At 42.3% G+C, this 19,266-nt stretch overlaps 1 protein-coding gene across 1 annotated transcript; it reads right to left on the reverse strand.

Moving 5' to 3' along the window:
- Positions 1-2,530: 2,530 nt before the first annotated feature.
- Positions 2,531-12,989, reverse strand: Znf706 (zinc finger protein 706). The gene is made up of 4 exons (XM_004663038.3): positions 12,797-12,989; positions 9,523-9,659; positions 6,021-6,128; positions 2,531-4,681 (listed from the first exon to the last, which is right to left on the reverse strand). The coding sequence occupies exons 2-3, from the start codon at positions 9,655-9,657 to the stop codon at positions 6,033-6,035; spliced, it is 231 nt and encodes a 76-aa protein (XP_004663095.1). The 5' UTR covers positions 9,658-9,659; positions 12,797-12,989; the 3' UTR covers positions 2,531-4,681; positions 6,021-6,032.
- Between the last annotated feature and the right edge of the window lie 6,277 nt (positions 12,990-19,266).

Raw genomic sequence — 19,266 nt, forward strand, 5'->3', positions numbered from 1 at the left:
AGGTTTTTCTCAAAATGGAACTGTGGAGGTCTGTATTTAAAAATATGCAGAAGCTTACTCTATGTAAAATCAGAAAACTATGGTTTTCAATACTTACAGTTCAAAGACTAATTTGCAGTTGCTTTCTTTCCTGCATTAACAAATGTGTCCTGTACCTAACTGGACTCATCACAACTGCTCACTGTTCAAGTCTTTTGCTTGAAAAGATTATAAGAAACAAAAGCCTGACATTGGTATAATATTAAATTTGAATGAGTATCTGTGAATAATGTTATCTCAAAACTTTAGGATTCAATTCATATTTCTATACATTTGAGTCTCAGTAGGATTTTAAAAGGTTTTATAGCAGGTTAACAAAAATAAACCTTGCATTGGGCATGGTGGTGCATTCCTACAGTCTTCAGGTTGAGGCAAATGAACTGAAAGTTCAAGGTCAACTTGGGCTACACTTTGAGTTCCAGGTGAATCTAGGCTACACAGTAATATTACTTCATTAAACAACAACAAAAAAATAATGAAACCTTTTCACTTAACAATAAGAATTTTTCGTATTGTAAGGAGCTTTTTATTTAAAAAAAAAAATACAGGGCTGGAGAGATGGCTTAGCGGTTGAGCACTTGCCTGTGAAGCCTAAGGACCCCGGTTCGAGGCTCGCTTCCCCAGGTCCCACGTTAGCCAGATGCACAAGGGGGCGCATGCGTCTGGAATAAGTTTGCAGAGGCTGGAAGCCGTGGCACGCCCATTCTCTCTCTCTCCCTCTATCTGTCTTTCTCTCTGTGTCTGTCGCTCTCAAATAAATAAATAAATAAATAAATAATTTTAAAAAAAAAAGCTGGGCATGGTGGCACATGCCTTTAATCCCAGCGCTCAAGAGGCAGAGGTAGGAGGATTGCCATGAGTACGAGGCTACCCTGAGACCCCATAGTGAATTCCAGGTCAGCCTGGGCTAGAGTGAGACCCTACCTCGAAAAACCAAAAAACCCAAAAAAGTCTACCTAAAAAGTGCTTTAGCCCTTTGATAGAGGTGACTCATAAACCAGTTAACATGTACGAGTAAGAGAAGGCATTAATATACCTTATGCTGAGACACCTTAGTATTAACAACAGAACCAATTTCGTATTTAATATTAAACTATCTATGAACCAAGAGTGCCTTGGCAAAACAGCATATATAGCCATTCTAGTTAAACACTTAATTTGGGAAAGTTACACTGTAGTAGAGGAAATACAGTGATGTATGTTCTGCCAATTCGAATTTTAGCAGAATCCAAAATGCAAATTTCATTTACAATACAAACAGTAGTTATGAAGTGAGATACTTATTTGGTATATAAAATCTAAGTCATTAGAAATAATGATGCTGAGCTGCAGGTGGTGGTGCATGCCTGCGATCCTAGCATTTGGGAAGTAGAGGCTGAAGGGTCAGGAGTTCAAAGTCATCCCTGGCCTAGAACTGAACAGCAAGTTTGAAGCCAGCCTGAGCTACATGAGACCCTGCCCCAAAATCAACAAAAGAAATAATGATGCTGTGTGCATAAGAATGATTATAAACAATGGCTTGTAACATAATTCATGCTAAAGCTATACCCATAAGATATGTAATTAATGATCTATTCTGTCTCTGTAGGTAATAAATTTTAAATTTAGATCTACAAGATATGCAAAAACTAGCTGCAAATAAAGGGTATTTTAGTTTAATGATCCATAAGTAATGACAAAATGAACTTTTATTAATAAAACATCTATTTTCAGTCAAGTAGACAGATGTTTTATTAAATCTACACACTGAAAGTGTTTTTAGTTCGTTCTTGGCAGTTTCACAGTACAGTTAAGCTTGCCAGAAGTGTTTCAGAATGGAAGTTGACAGTCAACACTGCTGGTGACTATCACTGCCACACACACCAAACGAAAGCTACCACCAAAACAAACAAATAAACAAAACCCAGCTCAAATGAATGAGTCAGTAGTTTAAGTGTGGCATTTCAGTCATACTTTGGACTGTGCTTGATCCCCCTTTAGATAGAAAAAGGACTTAACATTAGCCCAACTTAAAGCAGGCACAGAATATTCTATGCTAATAAAAATGAAAAATAAGGGAGAGGGATTGGGGAGTAAACAAGCATGCTAAATTCTACCTTAACTCCTACTACATCTCAGGCTTGAGTCATGTGATACCTATGGCATAGCTTTAATAAAAAACCCAAAGTGTTATTTCAAATCTGAGTCAATGTCATTAGTCTTAATTACATCATAAATTGACCTAAGCACTTTGTTTCAGTTTTTTAAGTCGATTACTTCGTCTTTCCAACAAGTCATTTATCCTGTCCAGCAAGATTTCAGAATGACAATTTTTTTGTTCATTCTTATGTATTCTACAGCCTCAAAATAGTCAAATACAAAGAAAACAACAAAAATACCACCCTTTGAACTACCAAGCTACATTCAACAGACAATTCCAAGTTCAGAAGTGGGTGGAGGGTGGGGAGAGGCAATATAAAAACCTCTTAAAGTGTAGAAGAAATTAGACTAGTTTAAGTTTTCTTTAACATCCTCTTTAATAAGACATTACAGCACACAACTGAGGCCCCAAGTGTGTCAGTTAAACACGGGGACACGGACCCACATGACTAGAATGGAAACAAGCTTAATCTTAACCCCATTCTTTTTGGCAACTAATGTAAATACAGAATACAAACAAACCAATTCTCTATCCATGTACTTTATATCAAGTCTTTGAAGACACCATAACAGTTTTTAAACAAACTTTGCTCTGATCTGTTAAAGAATCTTCAAATTAGAGATGTTTAAGACTTGTAATTTTCTCTTTATGTCAGATTTAACTCAAACACAAAAAGGGGACTGTACTAATAATCCCCATATTAAGAATGAATGTCTTACATAAGATCAATTCAACTACTTCCCTTTCACTGAGATTGAGTTAAATATGGTGTCTTCAGCTGCTTATAAAATAGTTAAATCCAAGAACAAAAAACTTTTATTCTGAATTACAGTCAGTCAAACAAATGATGGGAAAAAACAAAAACAAAACTTGCAAATGGGCTTTAAATGATTTGTTACTAAAAATAAACATACATATGCTCAAAGCACTTTCAAAGACTTTTAAATTGTAATTTAACCAGGACTCCTGTAAATTCCACAATCAGATAAATTCTAATGTTCTAGTAATCAGCATATTAGAAAACAATGGATATTGAGTCTGAAACTTAGGAAATTAAAGACATGAAACAAAACGACTGTGCTTTAAAATAAATGTCTAGGGATAAGAGTTGCTGAGGAACTATGAGCAATGAAGCATTTCCTTACAAGCAGTTTACTTTAAACTTACGGTGGAGACAAAGTAGGTGGGCAGACTATGTGAAGCTACAAAAATGCAGTTCTGAGTTATAGCAGAGGGATGCAGGTGTCCTCCACAGGACCAGACGCTCAGCTCAAAGCAGTTACCAGTGATTCTTTTAGTGTTTTCCCTAGTGTAGTCATTTTAAAATGTAAATGAGTTACAGGAGGAAAACACTAAAACTAGTCTTCCTTAATTGGAATTTCTTATCCAGCTGAACAAAGCGGTTTCCCCATCCTTAGAGCCAAAAAAAAAAAAAAAAAGTGAATATTGGCCTACTTTAATACTTTGCTAATTCAGATGGAAGTCATACTGCACACAGTCTTTGATTTTAGGAACTAAGTCAATTCCCAAGATCCTAAAATCAAGGTTTCACTTGATTCTAGAAATTATCAGCCACAAATCATTCCAATCTTTCTGCTAAATGCAAAACTTCATTCATAAAATCAACTAAATAGTAACTTTCAAAAATTCCTTCAAAAATGATTTGATTTCAAATTAAAGAAAATGAATAATTAGCAAAAAAATCTAGTGTAATTTATAAAATATAGATCTTTACCACTTCACATTTGTTCCATCACATTTCATAATAAACAAGAGACGCAATAACTATTTTATTATGGCATGTTCTTCAGAACCTAATCTTCCACAAGGGCTACTGACAATACAATTACTTTTATGAATTTCTCAGTTTCTTAGGTAGAGCCAGTTCATGGGGCAAGTTTAAATATTCCAACTTGAAACATGGGGAGTGATCAGAGGTGGGCAATGACATGTAACTACAATATGCTAAGGCAGCAGACACGCCATTCTGCAACCTAGATCATCAGCTGCCAGTAAAACCATGTGCACAGTTTTAAGGAACGAGTCTGCTCTAGTTTAACAAACCTGCCACTGAGCTGAGAAAGGAGAAAGGAACTGTTCTTGCAATTCTGGCTGATGAATTCACTGAATTTTGATAATAGTAAGGCAAATAATAAGGAAAAGTTAGAACAGAATATTTAGAACCATTTATCCTGTGATGTTGTAAAATCAAAGTACTACTTTATTAAATGAGTTATTTTACACAATATGAACAGCAATATAATTACAATTGTAAAAAAATTTTTATAACAAGGATGGACTGATTTTTCAGATTTCCAAATCAGAGTCAACTGTACATTTACACAGAATTGTCTTTGCATGAAGCCCAAAAGGGAACAGCATAAAAATGAGTGCTTCTGTAGCCCCTTGATTTTGCTGATCAACAGTTTGTTAAAAAAGCAGCTGCAGGTTTGTTACCTAAGGTCTGAGACAGTAGAAGAGTCAAAGGTGTCATGAATTCACCTGTAAAACACAAGAAATTTCAGTGCATTTAATCACTGACAAATCCAACTTACATGCATTTTAAATATCTAAACGAAAAACTATCAAGACAGTTTCTGGCATCTCTGTCAGCTGGATCTTATAGACATATCTATGATGAAGTTGTTTTAAAAAGAAGTAATTCTTTCTAGCTGGGCATGGTGGCACGTGCCTTTAATCCCAGCACTTGGGAGGCAGAGGGAGGAGGATCTCCATGAGTTTGAGGCCACCCTGAGACTCCATAGTGAATTCCAGGTCAGCCTGAGCTAGAGTGAGACCCTACCTCAAACTCCCCCCCCCCCAAAAAAGAAGTAATTCTGCCGGGTGTGGTGGTGCGCGCCTTTAATCCCAGCACTTGGGAGGCAGAGGGAGGAGGATCTCCATGAATTTGAGGCCACCCTGAGACTCCAGAGTGAATTCCTGGACTAGTGCAGGACCCCACCTCAGAAAAGTAAAAAGAGCAACCCCCTCACCCCAAAAAAGAAGTAATTCTCAAACACACTGCATACAAAACCACTATCTAGAGGGAAAAATCCAACTCTACATAAACTACATACTATGATTTTCAAGAAGTTCCTACAGTTATGCCTGCACTTTGCTGTATCCTTTAAGGCACAGACGTTCTGTGAAGCACTGTAAGTGGCACGCGCGCACGTGCACACACACGTGCGCGCGCACACACACAGGGCAGAGAACATACGGCATCCTCTTTCTTCTGCTGCTCCTATACCTTGTTTTCTGAGCCAGGGTCTCAAACTGACCCTGGAGTTGTTTTTCAGTTAAACTGCCTGACTTGGGGGCCCTGACAATCCTCCTTGTTCCTGTTCCATCAGTGCTGGGGGTTACAGGTATGCAAGGGCACTCCCACCTTTTATGTGGGTGCTGGGGATCAAATTCAGATCCTCATGCTTGCACAGGAAACCCTCTTATCCACTGAGCCATCTTCCCAACACCTCAAATAAGACAGAAATAACTACTATCTTATATCTGGCAAGTCTCTCTCATTCTCCACCCCAAACTGGCCAGCATCCACCATTACTCCCCATTTTCGGCTACAGTTGATAAACCTGAGTGTTTCAAAAAGACTTAGAAAGCAGATGGCCTGGGAAAAATAACTTTCAACAATTATAAAGTATTCTAGTATGTTTTAAGCAACAACTATAAACTTCTAGTAAAAAAGTTAAACATTAACTTATACAGGGAAGGGAACAGTCCTCTCTCGGTAGGCAGAAATTAAATTCAGTTACAGAATATACTTTCTCTCTTATAGAAAAACTACTAACAAGCCAACAGAAAGAAAAAAAAAAAAAAGGTCAATTACCTGTAAACAACTTTAGGCCTGAACATCAGCCAGTTCTGGAGGAAGCGGAGTCTTGGGATGCTTGCTCTCAAAGTGCTGCTTGAAGGTCTTAGGGTCTGGCATTTGTGTCTAATTGAAAAATTGTGCAAAAGAGAAGAACCAGGCTTTATGTATGAAACAAAAATATGCAACATAGAAACTTTGAACTTGCTCACTCTAAACAATCATCACAAAGTACTTTTAAACTCTGGCAACTTGTGGCTAGCATATAAAGGACCTTGTGAAAAAAATTCCTAACATTCCCATATAGAATATTGTTTACCTCATTAGAACCTTTACAGCAATCTTTACTGTGTGGCCCAAGACAATTCTTTGTCTAACTTGGTCCAGAAGAGGGTATTACTGTTTCAGCTCCTATCATCCTCATATGATTAATAAAATCTAAGACCCAGAACATTGCTGAGATCTACATTTCAACTCAGTACTAAGTATCTGTTTTCAAATAACACTAATAATAATGGCCTCCTCCCTTGGCAAGGGCCTTGATTAATTAATTCTTCAAAGCACTCAATTACACAAAACGTAATACACAAATTTTGATTTTTAAAAAAATGTACATTTAGGGCTGGAGATATGGCTTAGTGGTTAAGGTGCTTGCTGGGAAAGCCAAAGAACCCAGGTTCCATTCCCCAGGAACCACAAAGACAGATGCACAAGGTGGCACATGTATCTGGAGTTCACTTGCAGTTGCTAAAAGCCCTAGAGTGCCCATTCTCTCCCTTCTCCCTCCCTCCTTGCAAATAAATAAAAATATTTAAAATGTACTTCTCCCCCACCCCCATAGGTACCACACTAGCTCAGGCTGACCTGGAATTCAGTATGTAGTCTGAGTGGCCTTGAACTCAGAGATCTTCCCACCTCTGCCTCCCAAGCACTGGGATCAAAAGCGTGCATCACCACACCCGGCTTAAAATGTACTTTTAAATGTCAAGATACATATTCATCACTAAGCTAGTGAAATTTACTTTCACCTTGCCTCTGTCCAAATAGAATGAAAAGCCACTCAATTTCATAAAGTATCTATTTTTTGTTGCTAGGGGTTTTTTTTGTTTGTTTGTTTTTGAGGTAGGATCTCACTCTTGCCCAGGATGACCTAGAATTCACTCTGTAGTACCAGGCTGGTCTCAAGTTCACAGTAATCCTTCCACCTCTGCCTACATTCAATTTCACTGAGTGTTGTCAAAGCTCAGTATGATTAAAATATTTCATGGAACAGATTCCCTTTTTTCTTTGGTTTTTTGAGGTAGGGTCTCACTCTCGCCCAGACTGACCTGGAATTCACTGTTGTCTCAGACTGACCTCGATCTCTTGGCGATCCACCTACCTCTGCCTCCCAAGTGCTGGGATTAAAGGTGTGAGCCACCACACCCAGCTCAGATTCCCTCCTTCTTAATGGGAACTTTATACAGTTTGGAACTTCTATTTCATTGATAATGACTTCCACAGATGACAAACATTGGTCTAGTAATTAATTATGTCTTGTCAAGATCTGTTCTCAGGCTGGAGAGATGGCTTAGCGGTTAAGCGCTTGCCTGTGAAGCCTAAGGACCCCAGTTCGAGGCTCGGTTCCCCGGTTCCCCAGGTCCCACGTTAGCCAGATGCACAAAGGGGCGCACGCGTCTGGAGTTCATTTGCAGAGGCTGGAAGCCCTGGCGCGCCCATTCTCTCTCTCCCTCTATCTGTCTTTCTCTCTGTGTCTGTCGCTCTCAAATAAATAAAAAATTTTTTTTAAAAAAAGATGCTTATTTAAAAAAAAAATAGATCTGTTCTCACCCACACAATCCACCCTACTAGGGACAGGGACTAAAAAACATTGTGCAGCAATGCACTAAAATCAATCCTTCCATGTTTTTAAGTTCAAAGGTGATAAGCTGACATAAGTAAGAGAGGGGAAAAAAGGCTGACATGAGATTTCATAAACACTTGAGAGGCAGAGTGGAACAGTAGTTCAGAGGGTGGCCTCTGAAGCTAGACTGACTGGATCCAGATCCCAGCTCTTCTTTCTTGCTGGATTACCCACAAAAGCGACTTGGTTCAGGGCTGGAGAAATTGCTCAGTGGTTAGAGGTGCCTGCTTGCAAAGCTTGCGGCCCAGGTTCAATTCCCCAGCCACTCATATATAAAGCCAGATGGGCATTCACTTGCAGTGGCAAGAGACCCTGAAGCGTGCACATATGCAAATAAATAAATTGTTAAAAAGGTATTTCATTCACTTGACAGTTTACTGTGTAAAATGAGGCTGTAATGTGGATGAAATAAATTAATGTCAAACACCTGCATTGGTGCCTGGTATATATGGTCAGCACTCCACAGTAGCTATTATGCACATGAATTCTATTAAGAGCCCTCCACATGATATAGTCTACATAGCATGTTATATTAACTTACATAATACAAAGTATAGTGAGTCACTGAAAAGTTGTCCATCCTTTAGTAAATAACTCCTAACCCATGCTCATGAAAGCAACCTTAACCTCAACTAAACTCAGTGGGACACATGGAGACACACACACACAATTAGAAGCCGTAATATTTGGGAAAAGGGATAAGAAGTTAGTAGCGGTGAATATGATCAAAATACATCATACAAATGTATAAAAATACCAAAAATGGCCAAGCATGGTGGCATGTGCCTTTAATCCCAGCACTCGGGAGGCAGAGGTAGGAGGATCACTGTTGAGTTCACGGCTAGCTGGAGAATACATAGTGAATTCCAAGTCAGTCTGGGCTAGAGCAAGACCTTACCTCAAAAAACAAACAACAACAACAAGAAAAGGGAAGTCTTGGGAGAGGACCTTGTAGTTAAAGGCACTTGCTTGCAAAGCCTGATAACTAGTGTTCAATTTTCCAGAACCCATGTAAAGCCAGATGCAGAAGGGGATATACATAGGTATCTGGAGTTCGATGGCAGGAGGCCCTGGCCATATCCACACTCCCTCCCCCCCTTCCTCGGTCTCAAATAAATAAAATTACACACACACACACACACACACACACACACACAAACACACACACATTTTGGTTTTTAGAGAAGTCTCGCTGTAACCCAGGCCGACCTGGAATTTACTATGTAGTCTCTGGGTGGTCTCGAAAAACTTATATTTAAAAAATATATCAAAACTAGAAACAAGACATAGACACACACACACAAACATATACAATAATGCACATGTCTTCTGTACAAAGTTCAACATGTATTACACACCCTTATGAAAATCCCTTTATTGTCCATAAGGAAAAAGACCTTATCATTCTTTTTCCCCAACACCAAGAGAAATGTGCCTGGCCACAGAAGCCATGTAAACATGTTTCTTAAATGGGTGGCAGATGATGAATTCCTAAAATAAACAGCTCTCAAATCTGCGATTTCAAATCATCATCTTTCACATGGTTAAAAAATGTTAACCTATGCATACTTGTAAGGCAAACACTGCTTGTAAGAAAGCTGTCTTTTGCTCCCTTACCCTACAGACTGTGCAGGTATATATTAAGGCAGCCTTGGCAGCAGCCTTTTGGTCATGTCCTTGTTTCTTCTTTTGTCCAGCTTGCTTCTTGGCATTTTTCTGCTGAGACTGAATCTTCTGCTGTCCACGAGCCATATCTAAAACCAGAAGATGAGGCATTAGAGTGACTTAACTTACTCTAATCCACAATCATCCAGACTCAGTAATGTTCTCAGAGTTGGCTGTAAATTTAATAGGATTGTTGCATAAGCAACACGAGTGGATCTTCAAACACATAAAACACTACAAGAATATGAAAAGGAACAACTATGGAAATCTGGTTGGTAGTTGTCTATGCTACGACCTAGCAATTCCTTTCTCTGTATATGTTCAACAGAAATCATGTGTATATACAGCAAGGTACATACAAGAATGCTCGGTGTACCTGTTCTAAAACTAGAAAGTCTGAATACCCTTCAGTTGTAAAATGGGTACATATATACATATGGAATGCTAGGGGGCATTCAAAAAAGTTATTTCTGCAAGTAACACATTTGTATCTCAATGTCAAGGAAAAACACATTGGGGGAGGGGGAACCATTGTACCAAATTCAAAACAGGCAAAGCTACAGTTAGAGCAGTGATGGGAAGAGATGAAGGAAGACCACTCATCGGGCGCTAAAAATGCTCTGTATCTCAAACCAGTAATGGTTAAGGTGTGCTGGTAAAAGTTCATGGAACACAGCCCCGCATGGAGAGGCAGAGATCTAGATTCCAGGCCAGCTTTGGCTACAAAGCAAGATCCTAACCCCACACAAACACCACAATTTATTGAGCTGTATACCCAATAACTGTTCTCTTTATCAAAAGTCTGCACCTCCCAAATTTAGTCTCTTCAAACCTATGATTTGACTACAAGAGGTACTTTTCCCCTTCCAGTACCCACTGCTGCAATTCTTACAATTTTAAGAAAAAAAAAAAAGAGGTGCCAAATAATTCTTCTAAAGGAGGTCACAGAGAAATTGCTACTTTAAATATTTGGGTTTCATAAAACTACTATGCTATCCCAAATGTTCCTAAACAGTTGTTTTTGGGCTGCGTGGTCACACAGACTGAAAAACCAGATTGAATTAGTTCCCAGTTGAGCAAATGAACCTGCTAAGAGGGGAACCTTGACAAAGTTGAAAATTACTACTTTTACTGCTGGTCTCAAGTGAACAAAAACAAGCTAAAAATAATTGTGTCACTGAAAAAAAGTTGTTGTTTTTTTTTTCATTAAAATCAAAGACTTCTATTAGACAATACAAATTAAACCTGTTCATAAAGGGCCCGCAATGAGATGCTAGCGTTGTTTAAACATGTTAAAATTAGATTCTAAGCCGAATTTCTGGATGACTAGCACTGTAATTACACTTTAAACTTTGAAATCACTGCAGGAACATGAACATAAAAGGATCAACATCAAGTGTACCAGAAAAGAATGGTGGCCTTTTCTGAATGGAACCCTAAGTAATGGATACAAAGACAAACGTGCTTCATAAAAACAAATGAACTCCCCTTTCCATTCCTCCCCAAAAGGGAAAGGAAAAAATAAGACACCTACTGGACCAGTTCCCACTAGCACTGCACAATGAGCTGAAAGGCTGATATAATGTACAAGAAGATCGATGCTTTCCTATAGTCAGCTAGTATGGTATCACCCACTACAAACATGCTTCATGGGCAGGCCTAATGCAAGATGTTCTGCGACACGCTTAATGTCTTGGTGTCTTAGTATCAGAACCATGTTAGAATGTTGAGAGTTCCTGTGCTCCCATTCCTCTCTTTCATACAACGGATTTCATGTATGTGATGGTATTACTGTTACGGATGACCCCTTAATTGTTTCACCTTCTGCAAAAACAAAAACAAAAACCCTACAAAATGGCAGACCACAAATTCCAGAAGTTTCCTCATACCTGTTAAGTTAAATTATTTAGATAACATGTTCATGCAGCGTACTGCAAAAGCGATGTCATAAAGATGAGCAAAATTATTTAACTTTCGCATTTAGGGCTTGTCCTAAAATGTAACATTACCCAATATACTTAACCTAATTTCCTATCACCTAAACAACAGAAGCACAAAAAAAAAAAAAAGGGAGTCAGAGACATGAGTTATAATAAAAGTAATCATTTGTTCTTATTTTTAAGGCAGAAAAAGTAACATTAGACAAATAAGACGATTTAACCCGTTAGATGCGCGGGGTGGGCCCCTAACTTCTGACAGCATACTGGCACTGATTTCCTTTCTGAAAGCAGAAATACAAACCAACCAACCATCTGCTTTTGGACAGCTCAACTTGGGACTTATTCTAAAACCCATCGAATATTCTACACCACCATAAACATAACGGCTCCTCGGTTAAAATGCGACAACCTGAAAAGCAAAAAGTCGTTTGCAAAGGGCTGCACACTGATTTTCTTTTCTTTTCTTGCTTTCTTTTTTTTGGTGAAACTTTCTTTCATAGGGGGCTGCAAAAAGACTGGAACAAATGACTTCTGAAAATGAAGAGCTACATGTAGAGGAGGCAGTAAGTAGAAGCCCGGCCCCAAAGATTCTTTTAAAACAAAACGGCTTACTAAAAACCAAAAGGATTTTGGATCCAGGAAGTTAGCCTCAGGCTCTCTTAACCATCAGAGAGGAAGAGGCCCAGACAGAGCTCAACATCCTGAACCCAGCTTTATAACACCCGATTGATTTGGGGAGAGGGGCGCGAGAAAGCACCAGGTTGGTTAAGATCTTTGAGATACACTCGGCTGCAGCCGGGCGCACGGTCCCCAGCCCGACCTCTCCCGCGTCCGGGGGGAATGGAAGGTCCCTCCTCCTTCCTGCCACCAAGTGCTACCCAAGCCCCGATCATCCCGCCAGTCCCTCAGACGACTCGAGTCCGAGATGCACCTCTCCTAAGAGGTCTGGGCTTACCCGAAACCCAGCCGGCCCCTGACCTCGGGGCAACCGGGGCCTCCACCACCGACCGGCGGCGGTGGCCAAAGGAGTAAGGTGATCGCTCCGTTCCCGGAGGCAGGCAGCCGGCGACCCGGCCACCTGCAGGGCCTGGCAGGCGCCCCAGCTTTCTTACCTCCTTCCCGCGGCCCGCGCCACCATCGGGCCCCGCCGCCGCCCCTCGCGCCCCGCCAAGCCTCCCTCCGTCCCCCACCCCAGTTCCCGGGAGTCCTGCGGCGTCAGCGCCGTCGCCACCCCCCCACTACCCCTCCCCGCCGCCGCACCTCCCCACCGCGCCGCCGCTGCTCACCCGGGCCGGGACAGTCTGGTCTCCGAGAGACCGCGCAGCACGACAGGGCCGGGGAAGTCGAGGAGGGAAGGAAGGAAAGGGAAGCGCGCCCAGCACCGCTTCGGCCTCCTCCACCCGCCAAGGAGGGCAAAGAGGAGAGCCGGGAGCACAACAGCCCGCGCCTCGCACACCCGCTGCCGCTGCCGCCGCCGCCGCCGCCGCAGCGCGCGCCCGCCGCCGCCTGAGCCTCAGGCAGGCCAGTCTGCTCGTGCCCGCGCACGCACGCACGCACGCACGCCGCGCTGCGCTCCCAGTCGCCTCAGCGCCGCCAGCCCCCCGAGGCCCCGCCCCTTCGTTTTCCTGAAGAGGCCGACTCCCGCCCCGCCCCCTGGCACGCCTGCGCCCTTCCGGTCGCGTGGACCAATGGCAGCTTGGCCCTATTACATAAGCGCGAAGGGGCGGGGTCTGGCCGACGAGAACTGCAGGGGACGTCGCCCTCTGGCTCCTGCTTCCCTCCTTTTCTCGTGCTTTCGCACGGCGGCTTCTACGGCGGGCCCTAGCGTCCGCGTGATCTCGGGCGTCACCGATGATGACCGGTCGGGGGAGGGGTTCTCAAGTTTCCCGCTCGCTCACCGGGTCGGCGGCCTGGCCAGGGCCCTCGCCGCCCCTCTCGCGCGTCTCCCCGGCCGCCGGCCTTCCTCTGCCCCGTGCTTCCTCCCAAGCCGCAGCCTAGGCGCCAGCCCGGGACCGAAGTTCGAGGTCAGCCGCCCAGTACCCCTGCCGGGGCCGCGGGCCGTGACCCCGTGTGAAGGCGGGCCGGGCCTGCCAGGCACGCGCGGCCTTTATTCTCTCACCAGCTGCTGCTTACCTCACTGCCCAGAAACCCCGCTGATTATTTTTTGTTTTTATCATCCTAGCAGTCCCGCCGAGTTGACGGCCGAGATTTTTGGCCGATTTGAGCTGTTCTGTCAGAGTATTGAATGGCTAATGATTTGGAGAAAGAGTGAAAATTTATGGCTCCCCCCGCTTTTTTTTTTTTTTCTTCCATTTACAGGCAGAGCAACAAAAGGAAGTTTAAATACCTGTTTGGGAGCGATTGCGTTTGTAACAATTGCTACATCTACTGACGATCAGAAATGGCATTTTAAATGTCTTGATTCTGCGTCATTAGCCTTCTACCTCTATTAATTTCTAATTAGATCTAATTAGATCTAATTAGCTCTGTTGAACTGGAGAGATGGCTTAGGGGTTAAGGCGCTTGTCTGTGAAGCTTAAGGACCCAGGTTCGATTCCCTAGTACTCATGTAAGCCAGATGCACAAAGTGGTGCACGCGTCTGGAGTTCCTTTGCAGTGTCTGGCGTGCCCATTCTGTCTTGTCTCTCCAATAGATAAATAAAAATAACTAGCTCTGATGATGGGAAGGGTGGCTGGATTTTTTTTTTTTTTTTTTTTTTTTTGGAGACAATATGGTTGTGTGCCTGGCTGCTCCTAAAGATCATTATGTTGAGGCTGGAGAAGTGGCTTGGTGGTTAAGAGCCCTTGTGTTTACCTGTGAGGGATTTGAGGGTCTGGCGGCTGAGACCACCTGAGTACATTGCCCAGCCCGCACGTAGCAGTTCTGTGAGTTACATGGGACCACTCACTCCAGTCCTATAGGGACCTGAGATCAGCGAATCACGGTAACTGGGGAAAACCAAATGGATAAGACTCCATCTCAAGGAAGCTCGTGGATGAGTGATGGAGGACAGTCAACGTTGTCCTCTGGCTTCTGCACCACCAAGGGTAGGGTGCATGTATGTGCACACATGGGGGAATAATCGCGTTAATGCTGGGGAACTGGCTCAGGGTTTTAAGCCCTGAGGACTGCCAGTGCCAGAGTTAAGATTTTAAGAACCCACGGAGTGAAAAATAGGTTCTGTTTATAATCCCAACTTGCCTATGGCAATAGGAGGCAGAGTCTAGAAAATCCAGAAGCTGGGATCCCAGCTAGTCTGGCGCACTCTGAGCAGCAGTAAACCCTGTCTCTAACAAGGTGGAAGGCGAGGACTGACATCTCAAGGGTGTCCCCTGACCTCCATACACCAATACATAACACCCCACCTCCACCGCCAAAATTACTATGTAGTCCAGACTGGCCTCAAACCGCTTGTCCTACCTCCACCTCCCAAGTATTAGGCTTGGAACACCTCATGCCCAAATAATTTGCTGCACTTGGACATTCTCATCTGGCCCATAGGCTTGATTGAATCTCTGTTTGCCCAGGGAAGATTTATTTATGTGGACTGTGACTTAGATGCCAGAGTCGTTTAAACTAGCCAGGAAAGGGTTAGCTGCATACTGCCTTGGGGTGGAATAAAATTCTAAGTGCAGCCCAGCAGCAGTGATCCAAGTGTGCTGCCTCGCTGCTGCTTGAGTCAGTCTCTCGCCTTTACTGTCCACTGGCTTCCTTATTGAAATTTAACTGCATGTTTAAATCTTGTTAATATCTCTGGTACTGGGTTGTAAATGTGCCTTCATTACCATGTACCCAGTGACTAGCAGTGTTAAAAGAGAGATTGAATAAACAGATATTGATCAAATGGACTGGTTGTGTCTTAAGAGAACAGGGTTTAAATTGACGTGATGAAGCTATAGTTTAACCATCAATATTCATCATAGTTATAGTTTTATTAATCCTGTCAACAGTAGGATGAGGTGCTTAGAGATGGGAAATTCAAACACCTTTTGTTTAGCGGGGAGTGACAATGAACAATAAAAAGGGACAGCACCATTTGGCCAAGATACCTTCGTCACCAAAGAGGTTACTTCTGTTGTGAAGTAGCATCGCTGGGTCATTTTTACTGTAGCCTGGATGAAAAATTTTTTTTTTCAAGACAGGGTTTTGCTCTAGCCCAGGCTAGACCTGGAATTCACCATGTAGTCTCAGGGTGGCCTTGAACTCACAGCGGTCCTCCTTCCTCTACCTCCCGAGTGCTGAGATTAAAGGTGTGTGCCACCATGCCCAGCTAAATGGAATATTTATAACAATCAGTGTTTCTTGGGTCTTTGGGTCATATCTATCTCCTTTGAGAACTTGGTAAAATCTAAACACTTGCCCCTGGAAAGTTCTTATGCATGTGAATTTATCTCCATAGGTAAAGTTCTCAAGCTCAACACCACTGATACTTGTGGGTTGGGACGGGGAAGGGCGTCTGTCCTAGAGATTGTAGGATATTCAGTAATATCCCTGCCCGATGCCATTAACACCCGGTTTTCACTTGTGACAGCTAAAAATTTCAGCAGATGTTCCCTGGAGATTGGAGTCCTATTCCCCCTCCCCTTCCCTGGGGTCAAACACTACTGCCTGGAGGATATGGGGTAGTGGTGACTTAATGTGATGATTGGGGCATTTGAAATATGCTGAAAGAAGTGAAAAGGGAGTGGATAAGATTCAACATCTGTGTGGTGACAAACAGTAAATGTAAGGCGGATGAATTAGCTTTGCTCCAGCTGGTGTCCTGTTTATGTTAAGAGAATGTGACAGTGACGGGGATATGAACTCCTTAGGACACTGTTCCGCCTTTCACTTTGAATTCTCCAGTACGTCTACAGACTGTTTTTCCTTTTCTGCCTTCAGACAATTACTGTAGGGTGATAGCCAATAAACGCTTCCTGATATTCTATTCAAAATCACACCCAGATGAAAGCGCCTCTGTGAAGATATGAAAGGCTTTTTTAAATGTGTTTTCTCCTGTATAGTGTTTCTGGGCTGAAAGAGCTGTAAATTATCAGTGTATTATTTTTCAACGTGCATTACTTGAATGATTTTTTTTTTGTTTATATGCTAGTTACATTAATAACTAAATGCATAAATGCATGGCCCAGGGATTCATTAGAAAGTTAAGAGAAAAAAAAAAAAAGCTAAGGTCCAAGCCTGACATTGTGGCTCATACCTGTAATCTCTTGGGAGACTGAGGCAGGAGGATAGCCACAAATTTGAGGTCACAAAACAAAGTGTTTTTGTTTTTTTGGTGGGGGGTTTTCGAGGTAGGGTCTCACTCTAGCCCAGGCTGACCTGGAACTCACTATGGAGTCTCAGGGTGGCCTCCAACTCACAGTGATCCCCTTACCTCTGCCTTCCGACAAAGTGCTTTTTTAAAAAATTTAAAAATTTATTTGAAAGAGAGACAGAGAGAATGGGTGCTCCAGGGCCTCTAGCCACTGCAAACGAACACCAGACACATGCGTCCCTTTGTGCATCTAGTTTACGTGGGTCCTGGGGAATCGAACCTGTGTCCTTAGGCTTCACAGGCAAATGCCTTAACCACTAGGCCACTTCACCAGCCCACAAAGTGCTTTTTGATGAAATGAACTTTGGTCTAGGATGGATATAGCTCAGTGTTAACACTTACCTAGTATTTGCAGGGCTGTGTAGGCTTGATTTCCCAGCATCTGGAGAGCAAAATCAGAGAGAAAGAAAGAGAAGGTTAAACATAGATTTACTGTATAACCTAGCAACTCCAATCCCAGGTAAGTACTCAAGAGAAGTAAGAACATATATCCAAACCAAAAATTAGACATAAATGTTCAGAGCAGCATTATTCATAATAACCCCAAAGTACAAAAAACTCAAGTGTTCACCAACTAATCAATTGATGAGTAAAGTATGTCATAGACATAGGTGGAATATTAGTCATAAAAGGAGTAAAATTCTAATATTTGCTATAAAATGCATCAACTTGGAAAACATGCTGAGTGAAAGAAGCCAGTCACATTAAAACTGCATATTGTTTTATAAGAAGTATGTAGAATAGACAGGTCCTTAGAGATAGACAGTAGAGTAGCAGTTGCCTAAAGCGTAGAGAATTAGGAGAAAATGGAAGTTACTGAAAATGATTTTAGGCTTCCTTTAGGGGTTGATGAAAATGTTGAAAATTAATTGTAGTGGTATACAACTCTGAATATGCTGAAAAATTATTGAGTCATATACTTTTTCCCCCATTTTTTTATTTGAGAGAGTGAGAGTGTATAAGCACACCAGGGCCTCTTGCCACTGTACACGAACTCCAGGTGCATGCACAGCTTTGTATGACTGGCTTTTTACATGGGTACTGGCGAATCAAACCCAAGCTTTGCAAGCAAGCGCCTTTAACTGCTGAGGCATCTCCCTGCCCTTGAATTGTACACTTTAAATGAATGAATTGTATATCTGTATCACACCTTCCAAGGTTCAGGGTCTATTGCGGAAGAGGTGGCGGAAAAAATGCTCCTCCAGATACAAGATGGCCTGGATATCCATGACCTCACAGTGCCTGACACTACCTACACAAGACCATCATAAGAGGAGGAAAAGATCATGACATCAAAATAAAAGACTGATTGAGAGGGGGAGGGGATAGTAGGGGGAGAGAGGGTATTACCATGGTATATTTTTTATAATCATGGAAGTTGTTAATAAAAAAATTTGAAAAGAAAAAAATGAATTGTAGGTTGTATTTTGTGCATCATGTGTCAATAATGCTGCTACAAAAAAGGTTATTTAGAGGAATGAATGAAACACCAAATATCTCTATTGCAATGCCCAAATACATTTGTATTTTTAAAAATATTTTATTTATATGAGAGAGAGGCAGATAGAGAATGGGTACACTAGGGCCTTTAAGCACTGCAAATAAACTCCGGATATGAGGCACCTGGCTTTACATGGGTACTGGGGAACCAAACCTAGGTCGTTTAGCTTTCGTCTTAACTGCTAAGCCATTTCTCCAGCCCCCATGTATATTTCTTACCTAGTCAATTCTGACTCAGTAAATGGTTCTTCCTCCCCCTGGAGGTAGCCATTTGGAGGCCTTGTTTATAATTCTTACCTGATCCTGTTTCTAGTCCCTTGACCCACACTTCCGATCTATTACCAAGTCATGTTGACTGTACTCCAACATATCTGTTTGCTTGTTACCTCTGTCATTACTATAGTCAAACCACCATTTTTCATCTGATTGGTCTGGCTTACTAACTTACCAGGAAGTAATAAACTTTCCCTGCTCTCCTTTACTATAATCACCACCAGACAAGCAGAATGATCTTGTGTGTGTGTGTGTGTGTGTGTCTGTGTGTGTGTCCGTGGTGCACACGCGTGGGCATATGCAGATTCCCTTGTAGTTATGCAAAGGCCAGAGTAGAACTTTCAGGTCTTTTCTCCATCACTCATCTAGGTATTTCCCTGAGAAGGACCCTCTTGTCTGATCGTGCAGCTCCAATTTTTGTAAGCCCCAGTGAGTGTGCAGTCTCTGCTTCCCACAGGACTGAGGTTACAAGTGTTCGTGGTCATATCCAGCTGTTTGTGTGAGTCCTGGGGGAATCAAACTCAGGCAATCTCAGAATCCCTCAGTCCCTCATGCTTGTGGCAAGTGCTCATACCCATTGGGCCATTCCCCCAGCCTCAGAATGATCTTTTAAAAGTGCTGGACTGGGGCTGGAAGGACTGGGGCTTAGCAGTTAAGGCATTTGCCTG

This window comes from Jaculus jaculus, chromosome 2 (genome assembly GCF_020740685.1).
Source record: "Jaculus jaculus isolate mJacJac1 chromosome 2, mJacJac1.mat.Y.cur, whole genome shotgun sequence".
Lineage (NCBI taxonomy): Eukaryota > Metazoa > Chordata > Mammalia > Rodentia > Dipodidae > Jaculus > Jaculus jaculus.

Coding starts and splice junctions, on each gene's coding strand:
- Znf706 (XM_004663038.3), bottom strand. CDS start 9,657: ATGGCTCGTGGACAGCAGAAGATTCAGTCTCAGCAGAAAAATGCCAAG. Junction 6,129..9,522: donor ATACCTGCACAGTCTGTAGG/GTAAGGGAGCAA, acceptor TTTTTCAATTAG/ACACAAATGCCAGACCCTAA.